The 13,813-nt window shown below is 46.1% G+C and overlaps 1 protein-coding gene across 3 annotated transcripts in view; it reads left to right on the forward strand.

Annotated features, from left to right (window-relative positions):
- CUNH8orf88 (chromosome unknown C8orf88 homolog) overlaps positions 1–13,813 on the forward strand; it is a 60,637-nt gene that overhangs the window by 18,087 nt on the left and 28,737 nt on the right. For 2 of the 3 annotated variants that reach the window (XM_088471510.1, XM_088471511.1), the window contains exons 2-5: positions 444–542; positions 7,005–7,081; positions 12,532–12,726; positions 13,284–13,371. In XM_088471510.1, coding sequence (XP_088327636.1) covers positions 444–542; positions 7,005–7,081; positions 12,532–12,726; positions 13,284–13,371 — 459 coding nt within the window. The remainder of the gene's footprint in view (positions 1–443; positions 543–7,004; positions 7,082–12,531; positions 12,727–13,283; positions 13,372–13,813) is intronic. The other variant, XM_088471512.1, reaches the window with a different exon arrangement.

Genomic DNA, 13,813 nt, shown 5'->3' on the forward strand with positions numbered 1-13,813 from the left:
GTCCCAAATGACAGTAAAAATATAAGAGTCTCAGCAGCGTGCCCACGTTGTTGTGCTTATTGGCTCAAGTCCATAAATAATTACCCCAGTCCTGGTTCTGTATCGTCTGTGTAGCAGCAGTCTGGCTTATAGAGAGCACTGTCTCTTGTGTGTACTGGACCAGAGCGTGCAGCGGCTGCAGATGGTTTTTGAAACCAGCGGGGAAAAAGACTGTCCATGCGCGTAAGCTGTAAAACATCCAGCGTGAGACCCTTCTCCAATAGATATCCAGGCTGCTGGAACCACAAAGGGGACCAGTAATATCTGGGTTCACTGATGTGTTTCGCCTCTGACAATCGGAGGCTTTCTCAGTCACCGATTGTATCTGGTTGTTTTTTTTTTTTTTTTTTTTATCCTTCATGGAGTGCTTAAGTGACTAATATCTTAAATTTGATATTTTAAAGGTTGTCACTTGCTGCTGAGTGATGAAATGGAAGGAAAAAAATTAATACGCAAACCTCTTCAACCAGCAAGACCTATTCGTCGTTGTGTACCTGATGACGGTGAGTTCCGCTTGTACTTGGCTCTCTACACTTATCACATCACCTTTTAATGTTTTCTTTAATCATTGTACCTTATGCATTTCCATTATTTTGGGGAAACTTTAATAACAGGAGGATATTTTTACAAACTGTTCCTCTTTAAGCTCAAAAAGCAGGAACACCCACACAGAAAAAATATATTTTAATTGTTTTATTTTTCCACATCGGTAGCTTTAAATATTGTTTTTATCTTTACACTGTTTAAGTGCAGAGCTGGTTATTTATGAATACTAAAAGGTGCAGATTCACAGTGTACTCTTAAAACAAAAAGATACTGCTTGAAGATTTTGGTCTAAAAGTGCCACTAGAAAGTGTATAACTTGTAGGAACAAGACCAGGGGGTCTATTTTACAAAATGCAAATTGTGTTTCAGGGCCTAAATCACACACATTTTTTTTTTTATTATAAACACTGTAAAAAAACTCTGATTTAGACACTGACATTTTCAGTAAATATACCCCTAAATCACACATTTGCTAACAGACGATTTTTGACATTGTTTAAAAAATAATTGTCAAAAATCACATGTATAGAAATGTATGATTTAGACCCTGAAATACAAAATTTACCAAAATCGACCTTCGTATGAGCTGTAAAATTCAAGTGCCGTTTAGAGGAAGATGGGCGCTGAACACCCTTCCACAAAGCAGGCAATGCTCCTCAGCACCACTTTCTTGAAAAATGTTTTGCCCATTAAGTAAATTATTTAAAATTATCCTGTACAAGAAAATGAAATCTCATTCTTGCATGTCAGCACAAAAGTAAGCATACTAGCGCACGTAAATTAGATCAGAAACTGCCTCAATCCCCTCCTTTTCTATCACTGGTTGACAAATACACGTGCAACCTTGAAAAGTCTGTCATGTTGGCTTGCATGTTCGTAATGTGAGCTGAATAAAAAGATTGCAGTTTCGCTAAAGTAGGTGTGTGATGTCACAGAAGTATTTGTTTAGCGTTCTTCCTATTTTGCAGTGAAGTAAAAGTATAAATCGGTACTAGCTAAAAAAAAACTTCTTACCTTTTTATACAAGCCAATGTGCACATATTTAAGTAACACTGTGCAACTGAAAATATTTATAAAGTGAAAATTGTTGCTGCTAATTGAGCTTAGCATTTAAAACTTAGCTCTCTCTAAATACTTGGGATGATTGGTGTCTAGAGAATTTATAGGTTGGCAAACCTTAATACAGTAATGAGAGATCATTATTAGAGATGAGCGATCTAAGAGATCCGAACCCACCCGAACTAAGGAGATCTGAGTCGGATCTAAGTGGGCTCGGATTGTTTCCGCCGACTCGTATCTCCAAATCGAGACTAAAGAGACGACATCTCGCGGCGGGCGCCATTTCACACCGGCTGTGGAGACTGAACAGGGAGGGTGGGTAGTGTAGGGCTGGGGAGAGATGCTGGGGCTGGCGTTGTGTAACTTGTATTGTGTTGTCTGCTGTGTCCATCTGGGCTTTTGCTGATCCATCTGGGCTGGTTCTGATCCATCTGGGCTCATGTTGTCTACTGCGTCCATCTGGACCCAAGTAAAGTTGTGTAGTTTTTTTTTTGTGTGTGTGTAATATATATTTGTCTGTGTGCGTGTTAGGCTTAACCGCACAAAATACAGCAAGTCTGCAACTCCAGCTAGTGCTGCCCGACTCCAGCCCAAAGTTCTAGAGCGAAAAAATAAAAAAAACTTTTTTTTCTAATATATATAATTGTCTGTGCATGTTAGGCTTAGCCGCACAAAATCGATCAAGTCTGCAACGCAACTGCTTCAAGACCGCAGAAAATATGGAGGGCTGTCACATGACAGGAGAGCAAAGCCAAGAACCACATGTTGTAACTGCCGCCAGCAGTGCAAAGCCGTCAACTTCCTCGTCCTCTATGAAGACCCATGCCCCGGGGCTTAAGTCACGCCATCGAAATGGTAAAGCTACTTTTACAGAAGTAAAGAAAAAAAATCAAAAGGCAAGTTGCCTTTAGATAAACAAAAAATTGCTAATATGCCCTTCACTACACAAAGTTGCAAGGAAAGGATAAGACCTTGGACTTTCTTTAGGAAGACTGGTGATTCTGATAGCCCTTTGGAAAAAACAACTGGTGGCCTGAGAAATCGAAATCACAAGTCCCTGAGGAGAGTGCAAGTGTGTCCGCAGTTGCCATGTGTGAGCCAGACCTAAATACTAGTGTACTGGAGGATCCTCCAAGTTCCAACATTTGTGTGCCCTCTGTAGATGTGGGGAAGGGCAGTCAACATCTTGCAGACGTAGTCATTGAAGATGGTTCTGTGGAATTGCACATGGAGGAGGAGGATATTTTGGTAGTTGAAGGCGCTAAGGATGATGATGTTGGTGATGAGGATGTTGATGCCGAGGATGTCCTTTGTGTAAGTAAGGCAACAGCTGTTGCCCATGGATTGAAAAAGCCAAAGCCCATTGTTGTCATGCCGGGACAAAAGACAAAAAAATCCACTTCTCACGTGTGGAATTATTTCCACCCCGATCAAGCCATATTTGCCCGTTGCCATGCAAGAGTGAGTAGAGGGAGGGACATAAACCACCTAGGAACCTCATCCTTGTTACGTCACTTGGAGCGCATTCATCATATATCAAAGTGTACGTCGCCAAGTTCCAAAACTCAAAGTAACAAGTCCAGTGTCTCCTACCTGCTGCCTCTCTGTGAGATCCAAGAACCTTCGATCTCCAACACCTGCATCATCAACATCCTCATTCGTCATCGGGAGTAGTCTTGCTGCATCCAATGTTGGTATTCGAAGCATGATTGATTCCTCAGAAGGATCCTTGATGACTACGCCTGTTGCTGCTGCTGTTGCTGTCAGTGGATCTTCATCCCAGAAGGGGACCAAGAGGAAGACTACTTGTAGCGTATCCTCCAAAAAACCAATTAACTGTCAATCGTTTGCAAGGGTAAACAAGTATGACAGCAATCACACAGTTGCACAGCGGATTACTGACTCCATAACAGCTATGCTGGTATTAGATGTGCGTCCAGTATCCGCCATTACTGCAGTGGGTTTTCAAGTGTTAATTCAGGTCCTGTGTCCTCGCTACCAGATCCCTTCTAGATTCCACTTCGCTAGAAGAGCAATTCTAAATCTGTACAAGGACATTAAAAGAAACCTTATTAATGTCCCCAGAAATGCCGTTGTACCCACTGTCCACTTGACCACTGATATGTGGACAAGTGGGACAGGGCAAACTAAGGATTACATGACTGAGACAGCCCACTGGGTAAGTGTATTGCCTACAACAGTAGCAGCAGCATCTACCAAAAGATAGCTGATACAGAGACAGGCTACTCTTTGTATAACTGGTTTCACTAAGAGGCATACCGCTGAGAACCTCTTAGAAAAACTTAGGGAAATCATTGCTAAATGGCTTACCCCACTTGGACTCTCCTCAGGATGTGTGATTTCGGACAATGCCAGCAATATTGTGAGAGCATTACATCTGGGCGAATTCTAACACGTCCCATGTTTTGCTCACAAAGTAAATTTGGTGGTGCAACGTTTTTTAAAAACTGACACGGTCATGCAGGAGATGCTCTCGGTGGCCTGCAAAATATCCGGATATTTTAGACATTCGGCGACCGCTTGTCGAAGATTGCATGACCAGCAGGTACTGTTAAATTTGCCCTTCCATCAGCTGAAGCAAGAGGTAGTAACACTGTGGAATTCTACCCTCTATATGCTTCAGCGGATGGAGGAACAGCAAAAGGCCATCCAGGCCTATACAACGGACTATGACATAGGCCGTGGAGGGGTAATGCACCTTACTCAAGCGCAGTGGAGAATAATTTCCGTGTTGTGCAAGGTTCTCAAACACATTGAACTTGCCACACGTAAAGTTAGTTCAGACACTGCCAGCTTGAGTCAGGTCATTCCCCTCATAAGACTTTTTCAAACACAGCTGGAGGAGGTGAAACTGAGCGATTGCGCAAAGTATGTCGGAGTGGTGGATCAAGCCCTGGATTGACTACTCTTGGATCCTGGTGAAGTGAATCTATTGAAATCTGAATAATCTATTTTGGCGACCATTCTGGATCCTAGGTTTAAGTCCTGCCCTGTGAGTTTTTTTTCCAGCAGACAAAAATCTAAAACTGTGCAAAAAGATGTTGGTAAAAAAATTGTCAGGTGCAGCCGCATGTGAAACGCAATCTCCTCCAGTTTCTGCAGCTGCTATCCTTATAGAATGCCTGCTGATCATGCAGATCAGTCACCCAAAAATGACATCTGGTCGGGCCTGAGAGAACTGCCTAGTAGTGAAATGTCTTCTACCGTGACTGTGATACGGTCTCCATTCACAGAATGGTGGAGGACTATTTCAGAGATAACATCCTAATAGGCATGTCAGACAGTCCCTTCAGTACTGGCAGGAAAAAAAGGCAATTTGGAGTCCCATACACAAACTGGCTTTGCATTACTAAAGTTGCCCACCCTTAAGTGTGTACTCCGAAAGAGTGTTCAGTGCAGCTGGCAACCTTGTCAGTGAACGGCGTAGGAGGTTACTTCTATCAAAATGTGGAAAACATGATGTTCATTAAAATGAATTACAAATTCCACGAGGAAGACCTCTACCAACAAGGCGCCTATGGTGGAATACAGCAGGGACGAATTAATATTGTGTGAAGAAGAGTACACACTGATTGGGATGACAAGGAGGATGATTACTTGTAATGTAAAGCCAGTTTGTGTATGGGATCATCTTCATTTCCATGTCCAATGCACATTGGCAGCTTGTTTTATGGGGGTCCAAACAAACCAAGCATTTCAGTCACAATTTGCAGTCCTTGTCACTGAAATGATTGGTTTGTTAAACTGTCCTGTTGCGTATACAACATAAGGGTGGGTGGGAGGGCCCAAGGACTATTCCATCTTGCACCTTTTTTCCATTCCATTATCTGCTGATTGGGGCATTGCTGCCTGACATTTTAAATTAATGTTATGGTTGGTTTAGGAACCAATGATTTATTTTTACATTTATTATCAATTTAACAGCCAGGGGCTGCACCCAATGAATTGCTTTTTACTTATTTAATTAAATTATTAATTATTCAGCCCAGGGCTGCACCAATGAATTGTTTTTCAATTAATTTATTATCAAATTTTACAGCCAGGGGCTGCACCAACTCTCAACTATCAATTCTTCAATCCTCAAGGGTATCCCAACAATCATCTTTGCACAGTCCTCAACTCTATTAATAATTATATCAATCAGTTTTGAGTCAGCAATCTGGATGCAACCTTTTGGCCCTATAATTAGATGAACAAATCAATATTGTGAGGTGGTCAAAATTGACTGGAAACGAGTGGAAATAAATGTTATTGAGGTTAAGACTGTAGGAACAAAAAAAAGGCCCATTTTGTGTGATGATTATTTTAGCTGTGTGTTGTGTGTTTTTTATTTTTATTTTTTTTTAAGAAAAAAATCCAGATCCAAAACACGGAGGTGAGGTTTTGGCAAAACCAATCCAGATCCAAAACCAGGGGCAATCCGAAACCAAAACACGGGGGTCGGCGCACATCTCTAATTATATGCCATGTAGTCTTTGGAGAAAAATGTCCATCACCGTCCACTGGTTGACTGAAGCAAAATTCGTCTGACCCCTTTACACATCAAACTCAGACTTATGAAGAACTTTCTAAAGGGGATGAACAAAGATGGAGAAACTTTCAAGTACCCGAGAAGGAATTTCCACTTCTGGGTGATGCTAAGGAAGGAATCTTTGTTGGTCCGCAAATTCATCAACTTTTTAAGCACGAAATCTTCGACCGAGTCCTCCAGATCAATGAATTAATCGACTTGGGAAGCTTTGAAAGCTGTTGTACATATGGCTACTTGGGTGACAGAAGAGCTGGGAACTATGTTGAGATTGAATCTTTTCTCGAAAGATTTTCACAAATAGGCTGCAGCATGTTACTCAAAATTCACTTTCTCTGCTCTCATCTTGACTTCATCCCTGACAAGTGCAGGGAGCAACGAGCACAGTGAGCGATTCCACCAAGGCATTTCAGTAGTGGAAGGAAGATATCTGGGTAGGTGGAACGCTTCTATGCTTGCTGACTACTGTTGGACAGTGACGAGAGATGCTCCAGAAGAGGAATACAAGCAAAGACAGAGCTCCCTCATGCTGTATGTTTTCTGTGTGTTCTTATTTGCGATTGATTGCATTGAAACAACTGTTTATAATGTATCAAGAAAATATCAGATTATTTTGAACTATGATTATATTACTGAAGTACATATAGTGCAAGTAGTGCAACTCAAAAACTAGAGATAACATTCTGAAGTCATATTTGCGTTTCATGACCACAATTGGTAAAGTTTGGTTATTTTTACAAAGGTAACAAATTAAAAGTACTGCATTTCTTGTACAGTGTAATTAATGTGGAATGTTCTGTTTTCTTTGCAGGATCTCTAATTATGGTAAATTTGCAGACAGAAATTACAGATTGCTGTAAGGACAACATGCAAGATTACTTTAGTCTGGTAAGCCTTCAGTTTTGTTAAATGGCTGTAGATGTCTATAGCTGACTGAAGCTGGAATTCGTGTTCATATTGCAGGTGGTGCCTCCTTTGTGCTGTGTATATCACGTGATTTCAGTTCCCCTTGTTTCCATATTCTGTAAAAATAAGTGTGTTCATCTGCATCTCTAATCTCTCAGCTGTTCTATATTCTTTTACCACACACAGAGGAGTAAAATAATTACTGCCGGTATCTTGCATAAATCCCTCGGGCTAAAATTGGACAATTTTTATTCCAATATCTTTAAACGCTTTGTATAATCTCATTGCTTGAAGAGTTGCCACAGTTACTGTGAGCGAAGCAGTCAATTGGGGATGAGTTCTTTTTAATTTAATTTGAAAAACGAAAAATGGAACCAGCGTGCCTGGAGTTGGGATAGGTCTAGGGGTGAAAAATACAATTGTTTGTCTCTTTTACTGAGTGTAGATGCAACTCATATATCGTAGAACACATATACTTAGGTGACAATGGTCCAGTAAGTGTTCAGTCCTCTTCTGGCAGAGACCTTTTTCCAAAACAGTCCTTCATTTTTATAGCATCTCAAACACAAAAAAGTAAACCACTTCTCATAGTGCAAATGAATTGTTTTTAAAATTTTATATGCAGGAGTACCAGTTTGTGGGCTGTTCGGGTTGCATACTTGGGAGTGCGTGGGTGTTATACGCCTTACCTCGTTTCGGTGAGACACTTTTATTGCAAAAAAGTTTGTGTCATGTCTGATGAGGAGAATGAGCACTCTGTGGCTCCTGTGTTTTTTTTTCATGCCGACGCTGTTCGGCAGGAGTTGACAGGGCGGATTTGTCTCAGGACGGTCTGTGTGGGTGGTGCCAGTTGGTACCTGGACCTTCTAAACCCCCGGTGGCGCAGGATCCTCCGTGGGCGATGTTTACGCAAGTGCTGGCGGTCCCGACTGCGGCCCCTTCTAGGGCGTTGCCCCAGCCTACCATCCCCCGTTCCCCGGGTGTGACGCGTCTGGTGCAGTCTCCTCCCGGGTCTCAGACTGTGGGTCCTTATGCGGGTTTGCCGGTATACGTGCAATCCCCCACTGTGCCGCAGCAGTCGATGGTACCTTTTCAGGGCTATCCTCAGGCAGTACCCCCGCCTTGGGTGGACGTCCTCTCCAGCTCTGTTCAGAGCCTGGCGGCTTCGTCATCTGCTTTTCAAACTATGTTGCACAGTGATTTGCCCCCTCGGGCGTCCAAGCGTTCCGTTCCGGCTTCACTGGCGGCTCAGTACACGGACGTGTCTTCGGATGACTGGGAGATCCATGAAGACTCTGACTCTGATGCCGGGGCCCAGGAGGTGGAGGCTAAGTCTTCCATTAATGTGCCGGCATTGGTTAGGGCGGTGCGGGCCATCCTTCACATTGAGGAGGATGTGCCGGCCCCCAGGTCAAAGTACCCAAATTTTAAAAAGGCCAAAGTAGCTTCGACGGTTTTTCCCCTGTCCGATCAGTTGACTGATCATATGGCAGGGGCCTGGCAGTTGCCCAGCAAGAGGTTCCAACCGCAGAAGTGGTTGGCTTTGAACTATCAGTTTCCAGAGGCTCATTGCAGGAAGTGGGAAACTCCTCCCCTGGTGGATTCCCACGTTACCCGCTTAATTAAAAGCGCTACGCTGCCTTTGCCGTCAATCTCCTCCCTGAAAGATCCCACGGACAGGAAGGTGGAGACTTGTTTGATGTCTATCTACTCTCTCTCGGGGGCGGTGGCCCGTCCGTCCATGGCCATCTCTTGGGTGGCTAAGGCCATCGAGAGTTGGGCCAATGCTTTGGAGGATACCTTTCCGGAAGATGCTCCGGAGATCCAGAGAGCATTGATAGGTCAAATGAGGGATGCGGCTTCCTACATTGGGGAAGCATCGTTGGATACAAGCCTGCTGACCTCTCGGGTGTCGGCTGCAGATGTGTCGGCGCGTCGGTCCTTGTGGCTGAGGTCTTGGAGAGCTGATGCTGACTCCAAAAAGGGGCTGGAGGCCTTACCTTTTAATGGGGAGTTGCTTTTTGGTCCAGACTTGGACAAAATTGTGGACACTCTGGCTAAATCTAAATCGGCCTTCCTCCCTTCGGCTTCTGCACCTACCAAGGTTCGGAGCTCTGCTTTTCGGTCCTTTCGGGTTCAGGGCAAGGCCAAAGGTCAGTCCTTCCCGAGGCAGTCGACGACCAAGGCTGCTTCTAAGCCCAAGAAACAGGCCTGGAGTGCCAGGCGCCCTTCTTCCAAGCAGGAAGATTAAACCTTCTGCCTGATGGGACGGGCCTCCCTCTGGGGGACCCCAGAGTGGGAGGCCGACTTCTTCTATTTACCCAGTGCTGGCACAATACCACCACGGATGCCTGGGTTCGAGAAGTGGTCTCCCAGGGGTACGCCCTGTCTTTTCGGCACAGACCACCCCACCAGTTTTTCTGCACGAGTCCTTCTCAGGATACGACCAAGTCCTTACAGATTCAGGAAGCTATAGAGTGCTTGCTGACAGCAGGGGTCATTGTTCCCGTTCCTCAATTACAACGAGGGACGGGGTACTATTCTTCTCTGTTTCTGGTGCGGAAACCCAATGGTTCTCATCGCCCTATCCTCAACTTGAAGTCTCTGAACAAATTCCTCAGAGTTCCCAAGTTCAGGATGGAAACGTTACGTTCCATCATTCTGGCGATGGAACCGGGGGATTACATGGTGTCCCTGGATATCCAGGACGCCTACCTCCATGTTCCGATAGCACCTTCGCACCAGCGGTATCTGAGGTTCGCTATCCTTCAACACCATTATCAGTTCCGGGCGCTACCCTTTGGTCTCTCCACGGCACCGAGGGTGTTCACGAAGATTATGGCGGTCATGGCCGCACATCTTCGGAACCAGAATGTACGGCTGCTGCCGTATCTGGACGACCTCCTGTTGCTGGCGAGCTCCCCGGAGGTACTGCTTCAACATCTCCACCTGACGATCGCTTGCCTGCAAGCGCACGGGTGGCTGATAAATTGGAAAAAGTCCTCCCTGATTCCATCTCAGCGGATGGTTCATTTGGGAGCCCTGCTGGATTCTCGTCAGCAAAGGATCTTCCTGACCCCGGAGAAGGTCTCCTCCCTGCAGCTGAGGATACACAGTTGCCTGAGCAGTTGCCGCCTGTCTGTCCATTCGGCTATGAGAGTTCTGGGCTCCATGGTGTCAACATTCGACATGGTGGAATTTGCCCAGTTCCATTCCCGGCCCCTGCAGGGGCTGATTCTATCGGAATGGAACGGGTTACCTCACCGGATCCACTCTCAGTTGCTGGTGTCCTCGGAGGTTCAGCAGTCTTCGGCTTGGTGGCTTCAAACAGCTCATCTGGTCGAGCGGCGCCCCTTTTGGATCCCGGAGTGGGTCCTGCTCACGACGGATGCTAGTCTTCGGGGTTGGGGGGCAGCGACCGGCTCGTTGTCACTTCAGGGTCGTTGGTCTGCGGAAGAAGCTCTTCTTCCCATCAACATTCTGGAACTGCAGGCAGTATACCGGGCCCTGCAGTCGTCCGGTCACGCTCTTCACGGAAGGGCGGTTCAGGTGCAGTCCGACAACGCCACCACGGTGGCATATATCAACCACCAAGGAGGAACTCGCAGTCGGGCAGCGATGTCGGAGGTGTCTCTCATCCTTGCTTGGGCGGAGTGTCACATTCCAGCGATCTCGGCAGTCTTCATTCCCGGAGTCCTCAATTGGGAGGCGGACTTCCTCAGCCGTCACGACGTGCATCCCGGGGAATGGTCGCTTCACCCAGAGGTGTTTCAGCTACTCGTGGACAGGTGGGGGCTGCCGGAGCTGGACTTGATGGCCTCCCGTCACAATCACAAGTTGCCCGTTTACGGGTCAAGGACAAGAGACGCAGGCGCCAGTCTGGTAGACGCGTTGTTGGTGAAATGGACGTTTCACCTGGCGTATCTGTTTCCTCCGATATCCTTACTTCCTCGGGTTCTGCAGAAATTCAAGCAGGACGGCGGCACGCTCGTGCTGGTGACTCCGGCGTGGCCCAGACGTCCTTGGTACTCCGATCTGAGGTGTCTCTCCATCGACGCTCCGTACCTTCTTCCTCAGCGTCGGGACCTGTTGTCTCAAGGGCCCTGCCTTTACCCGGATCTGGGTCGGCTGTCTTTGACGGCGTGGCTCTTTAGACAGCCGTCTTGAGGTCTAGGGGTTTCTCCAGTTCGGTCATTGGTACCATGCTTAGGGCACGCAAGCCTGCCTCCGCACGGATTTACCACAGGGTGTGGCGCACTTACTTTCAGTGGTGTGAATCCAGAAACTATAATCCTCAGGTGTTCCGGGTTTCCAGAATCTTGGAGTTCCTTCAATCAGGTTTGGACCTCGGCTTACGCCTGGCCTCTCTGAAGGTTCATGTGTATGCTTTGTCCGTGTGGTTTCAGCGACGGATTGCTACACTACTGGTTGTTCACACCTTTTTCCAGGGTGTTCTCAGGATCCAGCCTCCCTTCGTGCCTCCTGTGGCTCCTTGGGACTTGGCGGTGGTGCTACGGGTCTTGCAGGGTCCTCCTTTTGAGCCTCTTGAGTCGGTGGACCTCAAGTGGCTGACGTTCAAGACTGTTTTTCTCCTGGCAATTGCTTCTGCCAGGAGGGTGTCAGAGTTGGGGGCGCTTTCCTGTCACCCCCCTTTTCTGATTTTTCACCAGGACAGAGCGGTGCTCTGCACTCGTCCTGAGTTTTTGCCCAAAGTGGTTTCCAAGTTCCACGTTAATCAGGAGCTTGTCGTGCCAGCTTTTCAGTCACCTGATCTTTCCGCTGGTGAGGCTTCCTTAGATGTAGTCCGGGCACTTAGAATCTACGTGGACCGGACTGCTTCGGTTAGGAAGTCTGATTCTTTGTTTGTCCTCTTCGGTTTTCACAAGAGGGGTTGGCCTGCCAACAAGCAGACGTTAGCCCGTTGGCTTTGTTCAGTTATTTGTGAGGCTTATGCACAGGAGGGTTTACCTGTGCCAGCCTCTGTTAAGGCTCATTCCACTCGTTCTGTGGGTCCCTCTTTGGCTGCTAGACGTGGCGCCTCCGCTGTTCAGCTGTGTAAGGCAGCCACTTGGTCTTCCTTTCAAACGTTTTTGAGGTTCTATGCGTTTGACACCTTCGCCTCTCAGGATGCATCCTTCGGACGCCGGGTACTCCTTTCAGCACAGGAGCGTCCCCGCCCTTAGTTGAACTGCTTTGGGACATCCCCAAGGTCAACCCTGTGGACCCCCTATGGACCCTGAAGTAGAAAACAAGAGATATGGTAAGAACTTACCTTTGTTATCTCTGTTTCTACGAAGTCCATAGGGTCCACAGGGCGCCCGCCCTGACTCACCTGGCTTCATATGGGCTGTGTGGCTGGTGACCGGTTTTCCGTCTCCCATTTCTGTGAGTATGGTTTCTTGTGTGTTCCAGTCTTCCTTCTCTCTGTTTAGTCTCCTCCTCCGGCCTTGGCTGCTTACCAACTGAGGTGCTGTGGCTCGGGGGCGGGGTATAGAGGAGGACGGACCCAAGTGCATCCTGGGAGCAGCAAAGCTTTAACTGCGTGGTGCCCGTGGATTCAGATCCAGCTATACCCCAAGGTCAACCCTGTGGACCCTATGGACTTCGTAGAAACAGAGATAACAAAGGTAAGTTCTTACCATATTTCTTGTTTTTTTTAATCTTTCTTTTTTTACTGTTCCCTTAAGTGACCTGACCCACTGTGAACCTGAGATAGTCCTAGGGCCGAATTCAATTCAGCCTGGGGATGTTCAGTTCCAGCCCCCATTTTGTCCGAGCCCCCTAGTAATGCGTGTTAAATTAACAAGTTAACGGGCGCTATAGACACAGGTCTGTGAACTTGTCATGGATTCCATGCTTTAACAAGGTCACGGCACCTGTTAACATTGGGGATCTTTTTGGGCCTGATCCCCTGTTATGTGCCCGCCGGCTGAATAGCCCCTGGTAGACTAATTGAATTGGTAAATTACCGCAGCTAAATGAATCCTCAAACACCCTCCCCCCCCCCCCCCCCTCCTAGATTGTTGTGATGCTGAGTCCACAGCAACGTGTACTGTCTGAACACCTCATATTGATTATGTCACTTGTGCAAAGTTGTGTCTTGTTTACTAAGCAATATTCTTCAGTGATCCCTATTGATTTTTCAATTGAACATGCATTTTCTTATTATTATTTACTCCCTCAGTGGTGCTCTATTCACAACTTGTATGACACATTAAAGGATCCTGCGGTTCCCACACAGCTAGAAAAACCACAGATGCAAACCAGAAAAGGTAATTGGTAAACATATTTCACAGAACTTCTAGTTAGATAGTTAGATGAGCAGTGTTTTTAATGTAGTCCGGTTAACTCTCGCCCCCCTAAGGAAAGAAAAAAAAAAAACTATATAAAAGTACCACAAAACATGATAATCATATGCTGCTTCTAGTGCTATTTACAGAGTACTCCCTCTGCTTAGTAAAGGCTTGTCCACAAAAACTGTTCTTTGAGCGCCATTTTATTTGGAATCCAGCTGTACAAAACCGCTCCTGTGGACCAGCCAGCTATGTACACAATTGTCATTTAATCTAATGTTTTTTTTTTTTTTTATTATTATTATTATTATTATTTTACAAAGGAAAGTTTGTGGTCCTAGTACCCGATCCCGCCCCCTAATCTAGTTTTTTGTTTTTTACATTTTTCATTTTAGAGTCTTGCCAACTCCTAGAGATGTAT

Source organism: Taudactylus pleione, unplaced genomic scaffold (assembly GCF_031769625.1).
Source record: "Taudactylus pleione unplaced genomic scaffold, aTauple2 ptg000114l, whole genome shotgun sequence".
NCBI classification, from domain to species: Eukaryota; Metazoa; Chordata; class Amphibia; order Anura; family Myobatrachidae; genus Taudactylus; species Taudactylus pleione.